At 38.0% G+C, this 19,605-nt stretch overlaps 1 protein-coding gene across 1 annotated transcript; it reads left to right on the top strand.

Annotated features, from left to right (window-relative positions):
* The first annotated feature begins 267 nt into the window (after positions 1 to 267).
* On the top strand, positions 268 to 3,116 carry LOC121394168. Its single transcript, XM_041564336.1, has 2 exons — positions 268 to 2,696; positions 2,973 to 3,116. Exon 1 carries the CDS (start codon positions 508 to 510, stop codon positions 2,605 to 2,607), a length of 2,100 nt encoding a protein of 699 aa, XP_041420270.1. The 5' UTR covers positions 268 to 507; the 3' UTR covers positions 2,608 to 2,696; positions 2,973 to 3,116.
* Positions 3,117 to 19,605: the final 16,489 nt, after the last annotated feature.

Below are 19,605 nucleotides of genomic sequence, written 5' to 3' on the forward strand. Positions count from 1 at the left end.
CATATGGCTACACACAGTTCATCATAGATAAAACTTTTTTCATTAACTATCAGTGATATACATCTTAAAGTGCATAATAGAGATTTTACAAATTTATAAAAGCCTCTCACAAAGTGTAAAATTACAAAATATAATCTCTAATAAATATTGTAAAAACTTATTGTGACCCAATTCATCTAGCTATTAAAAGTGACACACATTATTTCATATAATACATGTTGAAATCCCACTGAAACATAATGTTAAAATAGGGAAGAAAAATGGAGCAATAGGGAAGAAAAATCCACGCTACCCGATAGAGAGAGACGCCTATCCTCAGCGGTATCGAAACAACAGCAACAACCAGAGGAGGTAAATCAACTTGTGGTTAATTTATCCTCTGTTACACTTACTGAGACTGAACTTAAAGTCCTTAATAAAGGCCTAGGCTTTGTACCTAGTTATTCTATAGACCTTTTCGATTGGGAGGTGGACTTTTATAAGTTTATTCGCTCTGCTAAACTTAAAATGAATTTTTCAGGGGTAAAACCTAACACTGCTATGCCTGATTTGAAATTGCCGATTTTGAAAAAGAAAAGTACATTTATCCCTGATGTAACATGTGGGGCCCTCGAAATGTTTACACAGGTGGTCACTGAGGAGGTGAAAAAAGTGTGGGGTAACAATAGTGGGGTCCGCAATAATCTTAATTATGAAGAAAGGAAAGCATTAACCACCCTTAAAAACAATAAAGATATTGTAATAAAAAAGGCGGATAAGGGGGGAGCGGTGGTCATAATGGATATATCTGCATATAGAACAGAGGTTATGAGACAATTGGAGACCCCCGGGCACTATTCCCTAATTGAAAGCGATCCAACAATTAAACTTAAAACGTTAATTGATACAATGGTGTTTGATGCTTATACTGCAGGAACAATAGATAAGAGCACTAAGGAATATCTTATTACAGACTTTCCCAGAATACCAATGCTGTATATATTGCCAAAAATTCACAAAACACTAGAGAACCCACCTGGAAGACCCATAGTGTCCGGAATAGGGTCAGTACTTGAACCCCTCTCCAAACTCGTTGATCGACATCTACAAGGTTTAGTTTGTAATTTGCCTACATGCCTTAAAGATACGAATGAGTTATTGTTAAAATTGGATAAGGTTCATAATATATCCCCAGGTATTTGGCTCTGTAGTATCGACATACAGAGCCTTTTTACTTCAATACCCCAAGATGAGGGGATTAAATGTGTGGAGGATGCTCTCTTGGAAACTAATTTGTCTAACTCATATGTTTATTTCTTAATTGACTGCCTTGAAATTGTATTAAAAAAGAATTATTTCAAATTTGACGATCTTTTCTATTGGCAGAAACAAGGGACGTCGATGGGTTCAGCGGTCGCCCCATCCCTTGCAAATTTATTTGTATATGATTTGGAGAATAAATTATTTCTGAGAGAGCCATATTTGCAGTATATTAGATGCTACTATAGGTATGTGGATGACATACTGATCCTTTGGGATGGACCGTTAGAGGCATTTAATAATATGGTGGATACTGCAAATGAGGCCCACAATACAGTCAAATTTACCAGTGAGTCATCCAATCAAACTATTAGTTTTTTGGATGTACAAATTAAAATAGAAAATGGGGGCCTATGTACAGATTTGTATCGGAAACCAATGGACCGAAATAATCTCCTCCACAGTAAGAGTTTCCATAACCCACGAACACTGGATGCGATCCCTAAGGGACAATTTATGAGAGCCAAGAAGATAGCATCCAGTGAAGTGGGTTATAAACATGCAAGTAGCGATCTGACAGAAAGGTTTCTGCAAAGGGGATACCCCAAAGGTAAACTTAAAGCAGTGGTAGAAGAGGTGAAAGGGATGGACCGTGCTGCTTTATTACAGCCCAAACAAAAGCAGGGTGAGACGGATAGATTAACCTTCGTAAGTACATACGACAAAAGGAGTAAGAAGGTAGAAAAGATAGTGAAACAATATTGGCCACTTCTGCAAACTGATGCTATCTTCGGAAAAGTTTTTTCGAATCCCCCGCGGTTCTCGTATAAAAAGGGTAAGTCAATAAGAGACACATTATGTGCCATTTCAAGAGTGGATAATAGCAATACTGTGTTTAAAGGTACACCAAAAGTAGGCACATACCCGTGCATGAATTGCAACTGTTGCAATTCCATTATAAAAGGACCTTGTATAAATCATCCCATTACAGGTGAGGTAATCAAACTAAAGTCATACGCCACATGTAAAACCAGCCACGTAATTTATGCTCTGAAATGTCCCTGCGGGAAAATGTACGTAGGGAAGACAATAAGGTCTGTCAGTACTAGGATAAAAGAGCATAAAGGCAATATACGCAATTTTAAAAATGACACCTATACTGACACTCCTGTAGCCAGACATTTTGATACTGTAAAACATAATGTATGTCAGCTAAAGTGGATAGTGTTAGAGACAGTAGCAAAACCCAGTAGAGGAGGTGATCATAACTTGATACTATTGCAGAGGGAGGCCAGATGGATAAAGCGCTTGGATAGTGCTTATCCGAAAGGGTTAAATGAGCAGTGCAATTTATCATGTTTTCTTTAATAGTAATGGCTTGTCGTCCTTTGTTCCCAGGAATTATAACTAGATTCCAAGTTGTAATGACATGGAACTCCTGCTGCATTTACATATGGGTGAGTCCATTCAATCAGGAGTCTTTATATATATATATATATATATATATCGTTTATTTTTGAATTGGTAACTATAATATTGCAACCTTGTTGCTAAGAAAGATAATATATACATAGAAGCCAGTGATAGGAAATAATTACAGAATGTCTTAGAATAGCAACATACGTTGCGAGATTAGGTACTGTTAAATTGATATAATAGAAGTGCTAAATTGATACAACATAAAGATTTCAAGTGAATTGGATAGGCTAATGGCAATTTCCTTGTTTTTACAGGTCTTTTACAGGTTAGGCGGATTGAGCAGTAACCTGGTTTTAACATTATGTTTCAGTGGGATTTCAACATGTATTATATGAAATAATGTGTGTCACTTTTAATAGCTAGATGAATTGGGTCACAATAAGTTTTTACAATATTTATTAGAGATTATATTTTGTAATTTTACACTTTGTGAGAGGCTTTTATAAATTTGTAAAATCTCTATTATGCACTTTAAGATGTATATCACTGATAGTTAATGAAAAAAGTTTTATCTATGATGAACTGTGTGTAGCCATATGGGAGTTATAATTGCACAATGCATTTTAAGATGTATATCACTAAATAGTTAATGAAAAAGTTTTATCCATGATGAACTGTGTGCAGCCATATGGGAGTTATAGTTGCACAATGCACTTTAAGATGGATATCACTAAATAGTTAATGAAAAAGTTTTATCCATGATGAACTGTGTGCAGCCATATGGGAGTTATAGTTGCACAATGCACTTTAAGATGTATAACACTAAATAGTTAATGGAAAATTTTTACCCATACTGCACTGCTGGTAGTCACATGAGAATATAAATGATTGTTTTTGGTTGTTCCTTTTTACACTTGATAAAGGGCGTGGGCCCGAAACATGTTGTGTAACTCATTATCCCAATAAAGAACTTTGCAGACAAGTTGCTGCCCTGGATTTGTTCCACAACTACTGAATGCATTGAACTATTGGGTATTACACACAGAATACCTGTGGAAGAAGCCAACAAAGAAATTCGGTGAGCTTGCTCTGAATACTATAACTGCGGCTTCCCTGCCGGAGCTGCAAGAGACGGGCAGGGGCGTTCGTAACCCGACCTGGAGCATCAAAGACTATACGAAAAGCTTGGAGAAAGTCTTTAACATCAAAAGTCAGCGGGGAATTCTTCTCCCAAAGAGACGTTGCCCACTCCAGTGGCTTGCCTTCCAATCGAGACATCACATACCCCACCTTGGAACGCTCGCTTGGAAACTGTGTGGGTTGGAACTCAAATTGAATTTGGCATTGCGTGGCAAATCCCCTGCAGGCTTGTGGGTCCCCACTGAAACGAGGGGGAGGAGGAATGCGAGGCTCACCTGTCGGGTAGCTTGTGTTCGTGGGGGCTGCCGCCCTGGGGGGATCCCCAGTAGGTGGAGCAGTGGAGGACGCAGAAGGCACTTGAGCCAGCAGGACATCGAGTGCTTGCCCAATGCGAACCTGCTGGTTTTCGTAGTCCTCCATGCGGGATGCCAGTCCGCGGAGCGCTCGTCCGACATGAGGTGTGGCTTCCTCAGAAGGATCCATGGCCCAAGAATATTGTCAGGGAGCCGGGAGCTCCCTCCAGGGAGGTTGTCTGGATCAAGGAGGAAGCCCTCTTGAGGGAACAAGGTCGCGGTATCCAAAGGGTTAAACGGAGAATAGTCAGGATCAGGCAAGAGTTCACAGGCAGGCAGAATACAATCAAAGTCCAAAGTCCAGGCAAAGGGTCAGGATACAAGGCAGGAACAATATTAGGCAATAAGGCACACAGGAAACCCAGGATATGCTTCAGGAAAGTAATCCTATTCTTGGGCGCCATTCTGGCGTCTAGTTGGAGTTTTTATATTCAAATTTGGCGCCATTCTGACGTCATTGACGCTCTTGCGCCGACGTCGGCGCGCTGACGTCATCGCCCGGCGCCGCTACCCACGTGGCGGCCATGGGCGCCGCCATTTTGGGAGCGACGCCGGCGAAGATGGACGCGCCGCCCGGAGCTCCTGGGCCTGCTCCGGGCGGCGATCGTTACAATCATTAATTTGTATCATGATAATAAACTCATTAATTTGGCCCAGAGAGATCCACAACAAAGTTATTTGCTATACCAATCAAAATTCCACCAGCCCCGTCCCTGTAAAATTCCCACCATGCCCACAGGTACCATGTCAATCAGCACAATTGTCCAGTGTTCAGGAAACAAGGAGATCAAACGCACGATCCAACTGATACATTATAACCCTGATTCTTTCAGGAGAGGTTAGCTCTGCCAGTCTTCAGATAAACTTGTCATTACCTTCAAGCGGCTCTTTAATTATAACCAGATGCACAAATTATTTTAATCATGGTTCTGTATCCGAACGGTAGTTCACAAACATTCACACAAAACATAGGACATGAAAAAGAATGTAAATGCGGGTGCAGGACAGCTGCCAACCTTTAAGGAAGCAATTGATCACATCCTGTCATCTTAAAAGGCAAAGGCCCGAATAACAAACACTCGAGATTAACGCTCTAAATATGGTTTATCAGCTTAACGCTCTGATAATTTATCTATTTTTTGATGCAGCGTGTTTCATATCTTAGTCGAGGTAATTACAGAGCTTTAGGTATTCTCATTTTTTTTCCTTCCTGCCTTTGAAATAATATTTGGGAGCAGGAAAGGCAAACACTGTCAGCTGAGGGGAAGCAGAAACACTCGGGGGAATGACAGCGAGCAAATCGTATGGGCCGATAGGGGGGTATTTAGCACAACGCGCTTGCACAATCGCTCAAATAAACACTGTCATTAGCTGCCTAAGAAATGCTGTTTTTCATTGCCCTCAATAAGTAAAACAACAGGTTAAAAATGGCTAAATATTTAAACTATTCAACAGTTAGGTCAGGGACCATTAGTTACATTATTTCAGCTTAATCGTTATGCATTCAAGGGTAATACTTAAAGTCTATCTAAAGCCCAAGGTGAATTTTATTTGCATTAAAACAACATTATGGGGCAAATTTACTTAAGGTCGAATATCGAGGGTTAATTAACCCTCGATGATCGACTGTCGAAGTTAAATCCTTCGACTTCGAATATCGAAGTCGAAGGATTTAGCGCTATTCGTTCGATCGAACAATCAAACGAAAAAACGTTCGATCGAACGATTAAATCCTTCGAATCGTTCGTTTCGAAGGATTTTAATCCATCGATCGAACAATTTTTGTTCGACCATAAAAAGCTACCAAAGCTTATGGCGACCTTCCCCATAGGCTAACATTTACTTTGGAAGCTTTTAGGTGGCGAACTAGGGGGTCGAAGTTTTTTCTTAAAGAGACAGTACTTCGACTATCGAATGGTCGAATAGTCGAACGATTTTTAATTCGAACCGTTCGATTCGAAGTCGAAGGTCGAAGTAGCCCATTCGATGGTCGAAGTAGCCAAAAAAACATTCGAAATTCGAAGTTTTTTTCCTCTATTCCTTCAGTCGAGCTAAGTAAATGGGCCCCTATGTATTATTAAACCCACATGCATTGTATTATTACTTCTGCGTACAGCAAGGTGCTTCCATGGATGATGCTGAATAAGGCTCATAAACCCAAAATGTTATTTACAAGAAGAGTTATTTTGCTGCTGACAAAAGCAACTGTGGGAACCAGGTAATTATCTCTTTACCACAGTGACAGTAGCTCCCCAGTGTCAATAGGAACACAAGCACAGGATTCATCACTGGGCAGGTGCATTGGGGCTTAGTGCAAGGAGTTTTTGGATGCAAGAGCTTATGCACTACAACTTCACTTGTGGCTGCATTCATAAGTGTGTGTAGTAAACAGAGCGATATTAATAAAACTGTACACGAGTGCTCTCGGATACCACACTTTGGACTTTTCTAGTTTACCTATATTCTGCTCCCTCCTTGGTAAGAACCGTATTGGTCTTAACATGTGCTTATTGAACCAGGGGAACCCTGGAGCTACCACCACCACAAGGTTCTGGTTCAGCCAAAAGGCTGAATGTAATGAAACATTGGTTATTTAAGAAGTTGCTCACGGCACATATATGTACCCTAATATATATAATATTTATATAATAGATAATAAGTACATACATAAAAACCATACTAACTTTACCCCATGGCTTAAAATTTAAGCCTTACATGTTTCCAATTCTGTCGATTTCAGATTTTTCACCAAAAATATAAACTTTTTTCAATTACTCTCTATTTTCTATTTGCAACTGTTTTTCTAATAATGAATCTTAAAGATTAATTTTTAACTTTCGGAAGCAGCTGTGAGCGGGGTCGCCGTCTCTGTAAATTTATATAACATGTGACAGATGACAGACAGATAGAGAGATTGATAGAGGACAGATGATGGATAGATGGCACACAGAAAGATTGATAGATAATAGATAGATAGATGATAAATTGATAGAGTGATATATATACAATAGATGATAGATTGATTGATAGATAAGAAACAGACTGATAGAAGATAGATAGATAGATGATAGATAGATAGATGATAGATGCAGTAGATAGATAGATAGATAGATAGATAGATAGATAGATAGATAGATAGATAGATAGATAGATAGATGATAGATAGCTGATGATAGATTGAAAGATAGTTGACAGATTCAAAAATTAAATAGAAGGCGAAAGCATAGATAATTGATTTAACATCAAATTAGAAAGAAATGTATGTGAATCCCAGGAGCCCCGACACTACCTTAACATTTTTCACTCAGACACCCATTCTCTGTCTCCCGGGATGTGGGCACAGCAGGTGCATTACCGGTAGGGATGTACCGAATCCAGGATTCGGTTCAGGATTCGGCCTTTTTCAGCAGGATTCAGATTCAGCCGAATCCTTCTGCTCGGCCGAACCGACTCCAAATCCTAATTTGCATATGCAAATTAGAGGCAGGGAGGGAAATTGCGTGACTTTTTGGCACAAAATAAGGAAGTAATTTTTTTTCCACATTCCCACCCCTAATTTGCATATGTGTATGTTAATTTGCATATGCAAATTAGGATTCTGATTCGGTTCGGTATTCAGCCAAATCTTTCACGGAAGATTCGGGGGTTCGGCCAAATCCAAAATAGTGGATTCGGTGCATCCCTAATTACCGGTCCCTCCAATCAAATGTCCTTATGCTTTTCCTATAACCTATTAATCGAAAACATTGCTACATGTGTGCCTTTGATACTGTGTGTTTCGTGCCATTGTATTGGACTCTCGAACAGGAAGTTTAGAAGAGTATATTCTATATGGTTAGAGTAGAATCTGCAGCTCACCCTGATATTAATAAGTAAAATATATTATTGTTTGTCTATGAAGATTTTCATTCATCCAGGTCATGATATCCAGTATCTAGTAGAATTAAGTGTTAAGCAACTGGACTGTTCTTGAAAACTTTTCACCACTCATCCAAGCAGCTTCTTCAGTTCAACTTGAAGCATCTCAGATGAGGGGGAAACATTTTCGAGAAAACTTAGAAAGTCCAGTTGCTTTACACTTAATTCTGCTAGCTACTGTATACATATTATACTTTATTCTTAAAGCGTCATCTTATTCACTTAATCCATATCAGACCCAATGGCTATAGAGCTTTCTATCTGCTTTACACAAACGTCATGGTTATATTAGGGGGCATAGTACCAGCTCGCCTTATTTCTTCAAGGGAATGCAAAAGAAGAAGATCTCTGTAGTGGCTTTTATGTATTTTATAGTGGGAAACTTGAGACATTATTTTATTTTCTAGTGCCTCCATGTTGGGCATTTGTCCCTAGTCCAAAAGGAAATCAATCAAATGTTTTAGAAATAGGTTTGGTGCACAATATAGACCCTATAAGTGACCCACTTCTGACCATCCACCCCACTGGCAAGTGAGAAAAGTTTTTCATACATGATATCTTCTAATTATGGCTCTTAGGAAAGCTTATTACTGCTACCAGGTTTTTAAAAGCAGAAATGTGTTGGAATGACACAGAAAAATGACTTTATTGATGCTTAATATGGCACTTCTGTGGTTCTCTGTATTTGAGGAAGCCTTATAGTAGGAAATAGAAGATGTGGAAGGAAATGTTTCACTATGTTGTGCCATTTTACACAGCTTTCCATGCAGTACATGTAGTAGAATGGATTTTTGTGTCAGTTGTCTAGTAGAAGAATAACGAGGTCTGTAGACATAACATTGAGTCCATTCATTGAAGCGAATGTGCTGAAAGGCCGAGGGGAAAGATGACACAAAGCTGACAGCTTGGGCACACGTCTCCTCTCTGAACTGAAAAGCTGACAAGTAGATTGCATAGGACAGGCACTTATAGGTTACTCTGTCAGCTACTTGCATGTCTTGTCTGTTATCTGCCACCTTCCAAGAGAATCAAGGCATGCCTTTGCCATTAATAAGGATTTGTCTCATACTGGCAATACTTCTGCTCTGAAGCACGGCTTTAGGTATTTTTGCAAGGCAATACATAAAAGGCCCATTAGCATTAAACATTTGGTTGCCATATGAATTCTCCTACAGTGTGATGTCGGCTGTAGGCTGCTATTATCTATATTCTCTCTACTTCTGCAGCCACAGAGCAATACAGACAGCGGGTGCACACAAGGATGTTTCTGACATTGTGCATGTGTGGGTTAAAACATCTGTAGGATCCACTGAGATTTTTTTAGTATTCCAAGTACATGTTCTCTGCTTTTAAACATAAATCTGGCTTTCTATACACCAATGATCAACCGGTGAAGCTGATGGTCATTAAGCCAAGTTGCATTTGTTTTCTGTTTATTTTTTCAGTTCCCAATTAGAACTAGCTCATTATTACCCTGCTGCTACAGATGGAGCAGCATTGGTGCATAAAGGTGGAGCGCACGTGCACTGCACTTGTGTCCATGATAACCCCATTCTCATCTTCTAATTATGAAGGCACAATGGCTTGAAATAATTTCTGAACATCTGTCTGTCTCATTTGTTTTATAGTTATAATAATAATACAGCATGCCAATCAGTCTGCCTTCTGGATTTCACGGTTACTGACATGACAAACAGACAACATTTTACCCTTCCCTATGGAGCATTCTCCTTGTTAAAAGTCAGCAGAAAGGGTAGATGCAAGTGCTAGGTGTGCTAACAAGTGCAAAATTGCACCCAATAGCTGGCCATTCAGTTATTGCTTGTACCTACCACCTCTGTGGTGCAGATGTGCTTGTGTGTCGGTACAGTAGACCCCTGTATTTAACACCAGCCCCAGCCAAGCACTAACCACATCCACCTCCGTCTACCACCTAATGACCAAAGCAAGTGTATATTACATGCTATGTAAAAATTATTCATCACCACTTATGTCATATGTACACTAAGGGGGTTATTTCTCAAAATCATCATTTTCTGAAATATACTCCGACCAAATCCACACAGGTTTTTTCCCTTATTTATCATTACATTTTCCGAAAAGTTCCTGTACGGGAAAACACAAAAAAAATTGTGAAGAATTTGAATTGTACAAATTTTTCAGAATTTACACCAGAAAACTCAAACCCTTCAGATTATTGCATGAAACCAAGTGCAGATCAGTAAAAAAAACTAAAATTCTTCAAGTTTTTGCCATTCAGACTTTAATAAATAACCCCCTAAATTTTTTCTTTCAAATATTTTATTGGATTTTTCACTATAGCAAAAAGAAAACAACATGACAGTTACTATCTTGCAGACTCAAAAAACATATTACTTGTTATCCAGAATGCTTGGGACATTTAATATAACGGATCTTTCTGTAATTTGGATCTTCATACCTTAAAGTGACACTGACACTAAAAAACGACTTTTTAAAATATGAAAGTACATTAAAAGTTACCTATAGGTCATGTTTATGTTTTTTTGCTGAGAGGTTTGTTTTTGTAAATAATTTTTAGTTGGAGAGGTATATTTTTTGTAAATAATTTTTAGTTGATGTTCCTAAACCTGACTGTTTTGCCAACCTGACTGTCCCATCTCAGCCTGTCAGTTAAAGTTTGTAATGCTAACGGACTCCTGCTGCACAAATATGGCAGCCTCCTCATACAGGAACATGGGGGATCAGACAGGTAATGTAAAATTGTGCAAATACTTTATGGCAAAGTTATAAGTAGCTTTCAAAGGCAATATTATGACAGATGTAAAAAAGAGTTTAATTTCTTGTGTCAGTATCTCTTTAAGTCTACTATGAAATTCTTTAAACACTAAATAAACCCAATAGGCTGGTTTTGCTTCCAATAAGGAAAAAAGCAAATAATTAAAAAAAAATTAGATCATTTGGATAAAATGGAGTCTATGGGAGACGACCTTTCCGTAATTCGGAGCTTTCTGGATAACGGGTTTCCGGATAACGGATCCCATACCTGTACAAGTAACATATAAGTGTGCTAGTTCAAAATGAACAAAAACATGAACAAAAAGTTGTTCAAATAGTTAAAACATCAGTCAGTTAACAAACAGAAATGTAATAAAGTGAATATATAAACAAATAATAAGATACAAAAATAAATAAATAACCTACATTTTTCCCTTTGACTGTAACAGTTTATTCATATTTAAGTTGGTTTCCGTTTCACCATATACATTATGGGGTATTGTATGTAAACACCCTGAACCTCTTAACTTCATCCAGCTAACTGATTTTTTTAAATACTGGCAAATGTGACAGTCACCATCTGTAACAGGGATTCTCAACTAGTAGAAATGATTTAACAGTATTGTGTGGCATCATGACCACCCACACTGTATTGGGACCCTTTTTTGAGATCTCATTTGAAGTCCAGGAATAAGTTTCTCTAGGTATAAATCAGTCCCTAGCCAAGTCATTTAGATAATAGTGCCTGTTTTTCTTATTACATTTCAGATGGCCCAACTATACACTCAACAATATTCAACAATTATTCTGATAATCACTGCCCCTTAAAACTCTTTTGTTCTTATGTGACACTATTCCTCTTTGTAGCTGATATGTAAATCGACACTACATTTTTCAAATGAATGAACTTCTAAAAAGTCCACTTGATGTTCTTATGTAAAACTTTCTTGTCTTTGCTAATGATCGCCCTCATTAAAATCATTACAAATTCAGACAGGATATTTTTTCACTTTTCTTTGAACTATTTCCCCTTGGGTTAAATTATGGCTCGGGTGCATACATCTTGGCCATTCTCATGGGATCATTTGAACTTTAGGGTATTTTGTTGAGCTTGCCAATTCCTATTTATTCTTAGCTGCTACAAAATCAACTTCACATTTCATTCCCCTACTGATGGATGAAAGGATAGTTCCCTCTCAATCTCAATCTAACTGGGCCATTTTTCACTATGTAAAAGACAAGTCACAATGGATGTTGCAAGCTATTAGCTAGAACCACAGACTGAAATCGTTAGTGGAAATAGACACGTTTGCACCGTAGCCCAGTAGTATAACAAGCAAAATTCTACATTTACATCTTGATGTTGCAAAAAAAATTCAACAGATATTTAATGCATTTTCAGTACATGTGCATCATAACAATTGATTTACTGCTTAATGTATCTCAATCTCTCCATAAAAAGGGACATCTGATACTGCAAAGGCTTGTGTTATTTTAGGGAGCATTTACTATGATCCCAGGGAAAGTGCTAGACCACTAGTGGGTGCAGAAGCACTACCCTTAGTAATCTGACACAAGGTAAAGAGAGCTGCACTGTCAGGTACATGGCATCACTGTCCTTACTACCTATCACAAGGCAGATGGTAATTACCGGCTCCTTTGTAGCCTCCCTTTTGCATCTGTATGGGGTGCAAGCTAAGGGAAGGGAGATGTTGGCGTGCCACCCTTGCCCACCCTTCATGAATACAATGCTGGTGAATGCAGGCAGTGCTGTATTTATGGGGCACACACGGGTCTTTATACTCAGTTAGGAGAGTTTTATTAGAACTGGGAGATGTCTTCCTCATGTAGTCCTCAAGTTTTTCTTCATATCTCCCAGAGCATCACCCATCTGGGGAATACATATAACTAAAGTCATCCATTAATTACAGCTTGTCATGGGCTTGTTTGCTACTCCTAGTATATTGTATTTCATGTAGGTCATTCTGTGCCATGTGTTACAGGATAGAAAGGATTAAATTATACTATGATTTGGGTAGTAATCTTGTTATAGGCCTTAGAGGCTCTGGTGCCATTCTGTCTACTGAATTTAACACCTTTCAATATGGGAGCCTCACTCCCTACTGAGAATTTCCTGTCATACCCTGTCTGTTTGTTTCTCCCCCATAGAGCCCAGAATGGGATTAGAACAAAGAGATAACATCCTCTTTTTGAGGGGAGGGGTGAAGGAAGTCAATAGAAAAGGTAGTATATTCCAAGGGGGTTGTGAGTGACTGGGAGTTTTTTTGTGAGTCACTAGATGAAGAACCACCAAGCACCATGGGTCTAACCTGTTTATGGAACTTTAATCTTTAAACTTAAGGAAAGCAACCATATTATTTTATTAAAGGGAGGCCCAGAGACCAACATTCCTCCCATTAATTCCTGTTCCTTATGGAACCATCAGTCCTACTGAATCTGTGCAACCTGTAAGGCAATAACATCAAGGACTATAATATGCCTGCCTATCTGTGGCTACACATGGACTATCTATTGGACACTCTAGGTAAATCCTGCTAGTTGGTGGTGCTAACTGTTATAAATGTACTGTATGTCTTAAAAAGGCACCAACATCTTGTGCTAATTGATGAATAAAATGACTAGAAAATCATATCCCTAACCTCTAAGTTCTCTTGCCTGATAAATATACCATATTAAGTCTTATGGGTCGAGAAGGACTGTTACACTGCTTCTATCACATTACTACTGTAAAATACAATGTGATATATTATTATAATACTGTTAATTATTATTATTAATAATTATTATTATTATTAATACTAATAATATGCAATACTTAAAAGTGTTTCAGATTTTTAAAATTGTAATACTTTGGTTTGAAAATTGATTATAAATTATATTAATACATTTATTGTTGTATCACAATCAGTTAAGTTAAAAAAACATGTATGTCTTGCATGTAGTCTTGGAAGAGTCCAATGGATTCCAGTTAGTTTGAATATGAACACTCAACTCTCTTTTGTAGTTAATTCTTTATAAATACGATAAAACATGTTCAGGAAATCTGACAACATCACAATGCATCTGTCATCGTTACTTTACACTATGCTATATTTTCTGTGGCCAAGGGTAACATGAGTGGTTTATCTGACCTTGGAAGAGTGAATCCAGAATGTCATATATACAAGGATGACTTTGACTTTCTAAGCCATGGCTTTTTTTTTTCTTACATTTTTATACTTAAAATTATGGCCTGGGAACCTCTGGTCAGTGCTATTTTTAATGAACAGTTTGTTGCACCCTCTTGGATCTTTTTATCTGGCTATTTTCCTAACCAAATAAAGAAATCAACGCTTGCTTGTTCAACATAGTATGATACATGTTCTGCTTTGTAAACACTTTAAGGTTAAGGTGTCAAGGTGTTGAAAATAAAGTATTTTTAGCATTTTTTAAAATGAGCATTATTTTCCATGATTTTTATCTTTTTTGAGTTTGTGGTAGCAGGGATGTGGAGCAAATAGGTAATAGTTTTTTGACCACTAAAGCTCTCCATAGAGGTCAAAACTGTGCTCACATGTGCTAATGGAAGATGAGCTAAACTGTCATGCATTACTAGGTTAAATAAAGATAATAAAAAGATGTCAGGGCCATAAGACTGTTAGGACCATGTAGTAGGAAGTAGAGTGCTGGAGTTAGTGAAACAGACAGTCCAATATCTAGGTAGCAAAAGTCATAATTGGGATGGCAGACAGAAATCAAGAATCATTGGAAACAGGCCAGGAGTCAACGAACTAGAAGATTGATCATCCCCAAGAAGTCACAGAGTAGAGCTACAGTTGGGCAAGGTAGTAAAGCAGAGACTTTGTGGAACCAAAACTCCCCATACAGTTGCTTAGTAAAAATGTGCACCCCCTTAAGGCTGGCTTACCCATAAAGAGGTAGGTGAAACACTGAATTAGATATTGCCAAACTGGAATGAAGGGTAAGAGATGGTCAACTCTGGTTACCGATTACCCCAACAGGAAAAGAGGAAATTGCACTTAAAAAATACACAAAATTCCAAGAAAGATTATTTGTGACACTTATAGACTCAAATTAAAGCTAAAGTATAATGAGTATGTGCCCTGTATTAGATGAGAATTGGCAGAAGGCACTGGATGTTTTAAAAAGAGCCTCACTAAACTTACCCCAGATGATGATAATGATCCAAGAATATATAATTGACAAAGCCTATTACAAGCTAGTGAGGTTGGTCAGCCTCAATTATCCGGAGTTATAACTTCTCAATGGAAATCAGCAAATAAATGCACCCAATATGCGCAATGGAGAAACTTATCTTTGCCTCATGAGAGTCTATGCCAAAATACACAGCTTTTTGGGCTCCGCAGTCCTCCTACTACAGTCCTGATCTAATTAGAGACAGAAGTAAAGTAACCCAAACTTTCTAAACTTAATACCAATTCTCACCCATCTTTTCATTCCTAATGGTTCTTTTTATTCTCCTTTTCTATACTGACCCATCTCTCATCTACCCCAATTAGTTGAGCATGAATCAAAGACATTTATGGAGCTTATGTAGGTAGTTGTGCCACAAACAAGGACAATTTTGATGATTATTGATAGTGATGATTGATTGATGATCAACTGATGCATGTATGACCATTGAGCAATTTTTATTTGTTTTATTTGACTGAATCATAAATATAAAATTGTATTTCAATGACAATGTTGAAGTTATGCTTTGAAAGTAGTTTTCTGAATGTTTTAAAAAAGAAGGGATTATTTGACCTACAGCACTTTAAAGAACAATTGACTGTGTCTAATTAGAGATGATAAGAGAGAAGTGGCCTTAGGCCACTTACGACATTTTACCGGATAAAGTTTAGAGATAACTGGCTTACATTGACAAGGTCTGTTTTAAAGTCTTTGCTAATAGCAACTGCCACTTATCCTTAGGTTCAAGCCAAATGCCATCAACAGCAAGCAGAGTCATGTCAAAAGTCAATCTCTATGCACACAGAAACAGGTCAAATTGAAATATCCACTTGTGCACTTAACCTTGTAGACATACACAGACATACATAGAGTCCTATGTATTTCATCAGTATTAATGTAAATTATCACTTGTGAAAAAAAATATGTTTGCGTGACCTCATTTGTTTTTTTTAAATTTTACCAAAATTACGCTCAGAACTGATTTTTAGGTGTATCCAATCTTTTTCACTTAAAATTTTGATTTGGCAATCAAAAATGTTGAATTTTGTAGAAATGCCAACTAAATCTAAACAGAACATTTTCCAAAAGACATGCTTGGTTTGCATTTAAATATTTTATAATGCTGTTCTGAAGGTTCAGTAAACCCTTCTAAATGACTTCTAAATGTTTCAGGGACATATTTAGGGACTACTTTATGTGAAGATATAGAATTATGAATTTTCTTTATGGTGAACTTATTTTTAAAATGATCTTCACCTGCTAAAATAACCCCTGCTGCTTGTGTATAATGTATAATTGCGCAAAGCAGAAGGACTCTGTGAGAAGAACAAACTTGTGACCTACAGACAGCTTTTGACCTTGCCCTCCTTTTTAACAAATTACCAAACAACTGGTGCAAAACAAACAGGATCTCTGTGACTACCACTCTGTGCCTCTAAAATAAGCTCCAGTACATACTGTAGATTTGAATCAAGTACCAAAGAGAGGACTAGAGGGCAAAATCCACCTCTTACCTACCCTACTATCTCTGTATTTGAAGTTCTCCCTTAATTCTGCTGGATTACTTTCTCAGATTTCTGAAGAATTCCATTGCATACAGATCTTATCTGTTTTCAGCTGTGTATCCTGTGCCTTTTCTCCATTTCAGCTTTGAACAACTGCCCCCATGGCTACACAACAGCTTGTTTATATAAACTATAGTAGTACTTATCTGTTATCTACTGTGTATCCTGTGCTTGAATGGCTGACCCCATGGCTACACAGCATCTTGTTTATATAAACTATACTATTATTTATCTTTTATCTACTGTGTACCCTGTGCTTGAAAGGCTACCCTCATGGCTACACAGCAGCTTGTTTATATAAACTATAGTAGTACTTATCTGTTATCTACTGTGTATCCTGTGCTTGAATGGCTGCCCCCATGGCTACACAGCAGCTTGTTTATATAAACTATAGTAGTACTTATCTGTTATCTACTGTGTATCCTGTGCTTGAATGTCTGCCCCCATGGATACACAGCAGCTTGTTTATATAAACTATAGTAGAGTTTCTGAAGCAAACACAACAATTTTACCAGTGCAGGGCAACATGACATATTTTTTATTACTTTAAAAAACTTTAGCTTTTTTTGGTGTTTCTGTTCCTTTAACAATCCCCTTTATTTCAAGGGCATATGATACATATGTTGTACCATAAAACATGATATTTTTTGGTTTGAGACATTGTATCTCTAGAAATAATGAAAAGCAAACTTTAGCCACCTGTATAGGAGAGTCCTGGAAGAAAAATGTTACAAGCAGGGAGGATAGTCTTGATTCATCTTGATGTCTTCTGTATGCTCACTCTCCCATTTTCTGTTTTTCTTTGTAACTTTCTGTTGGCACATTCTTTTTAATTGCTCTTGATATTTTCAGTATTCACACAGTTTGGTCTTCATTTGTAATTACGACTTCAGTCATCTTGCTACATGCAGCTTTCTGTGGTCTCCTGGTTTATCCACAAGTGAGTCATACGTTTTGTGGTTTTCTGTAAGCGGGCTTCTGTGCTGTTTCTCAGGAGAGAAGAATTGCCAGGATTTAGAAAGGAACTAATTAGTGATAAAGGAAGATTTGGGGGCAGATTTATCAAGGGTTGAAGTGAATTAGAGGGATTTTTCGAAGTTATAAAATTCAAAATTCAAAGTAAATTTTTGGTACTTCGACCATTGAATAGAATACTACGACTTCAACTTCAAATTAGATTCGAAGTAAAATTGTTCGAATATTCTACCATTTGATAATCGAAGTACTGTCTCTTCAAAAAAACTTCGACTTCAATACTTCACCAAATTAAACCTGCCAAAGTGCTATGTTAGCCTATGGGGACCTTCTAGAGCATTTTTGTAAGTTTTTGGAAGTCAAAGTAAAATCGTTCGATCGATCACTGAAATCCTTCGAATCGTTCGATCGAACGATTTTACTTCGACCGCAATATACCCAAATTCGATGAAAAAAACTTTGACTTCGATATTCAAAGTCGAATTACTTCAATTCGATGGTCGAATTTCGAAGTATTTTTATTTTCGAAATTCGACCCTTGATAAATCTGCCCCTAAATCATTTGGAAATGTAAAATAATTATAATACCAAGGAAAATATTATTGAAAGGGCAGCAACATATTCATGCATTATTCTTATCTTGGGTGGCTAACTTTTCTTATTACAGGTATAGGACGTGTTATCCAGAATACTCGTGACCTGAGGTTTTCTGGATGATGGCTCTTTACGTAATTTGGATCTTCATACCTTAAAGGAGAAGGAAAGTGCAGTAATGAATAAATCTTCATTGATAATCATACCTCTAGTGGTGTTATACTTTCTTATAAATCCATTCTTTCTTATGCCGTTTGTCCGATCACAAGTGTTGTAGTATAAAAAAAGCTGAGTCCCAGGAAAAAAATTCCCAGAATTCTCCGCTCATGCAAGTCCAAGACTGACGATTCTGCGCAGTTGTTCAGACCATAAGGCGGTGCATGCACATTGTAAAGTACTCATGACCGTGTGTTGAGAGAACATACAAGGAGCACTCATCCACTATCCTACGAAGCCCTCTCACTAGGGATGGGCGAATTTGACCCGTTTCATTTCGGCAAAAATTCGCCGCCGTCGAAATGTCGTCATTTTTGAGGTGAAACAAGGCGAAAAAATTAGCCCATCCCTACCTCTCACCACTATGCACACACCAATAGCAGCTTACCTACACAGATGCTATGGTGATGCACAAACTGTGAGAATTCTGTCAGCGATGCGCTTCCTGACATGCTCGCGTCCAGGAGGAGGAATAGTTTTGGCGCATTCTCATTTAGTTAGCCAACGCCATCTTTATTATGTTACCCCAAAGAAAATGACGATGCTGAGAATGGAGGAATAGCGAAAAACTTCCAGCCCGCACTACAGAAGACAGGAGCAATTATTAGTAAAACCATGTTGCCGATCAGATACATGCTGGGGCCCTCTTTTAAATAAGGCGATATTTACTGAAAACCTTTCCTCAGGGGCGTTTCTGCCATGAGGCATGGTGAGTACCTTGCCTCAGACGGCATCTCCCCAGAAGTTACAAGGGGCGGCAAAAAGCTTTAAGAGCTAAATTTCCGGTTTAAACCGGAAATTCGGCTTTTCTTGCGCAGAGAGTGCAATTGCGCTCTCTGCACCAGCGATGCGGCCCCCCCTGGACCCCCGTCGGAGATTTTAAGGTAAGCACAACGGGCGGTGGGGGGGGGGTGGCATTTCAAACGATGCCTCAGGCAGCAAAACATCCTGGAGCGCGCCTGCCTTTCCTTGTCCATTAAGTCTACTAAAAATAATGTAAACACAAAATAAACCCAATAGACTGGTTATGCTTTCAATAAGGATGAATTATATCTTAGTTTGGATCAAGTACAAGCTACTGTTTTATTATTACACAGAAAAAGGAAATTCATTTTAAAAATTGGGATTATTTGGATAAAATTGAGTCTATTCTGTAATTTAGAGCTTTCTGGATAACGGGTACCAACTTCTAGTCCTCCTAGTAATGGGGGTAC

Source organism: Xenopus laevis, chromosome 5S (genome assembly GCF_017654675.1).
Source record: "Xenopus laevis strain J_2021 chromosome 5S, Xenopus_laevis_v10.1, whole genome shotgun sequence".
Taxonomy (NCBI): domain Eukaryota; kingdom Metazoa; phylum Chordata; class Amphibia; order Anura; family Pipidae; genus Xenopus; species Xenopus laevis.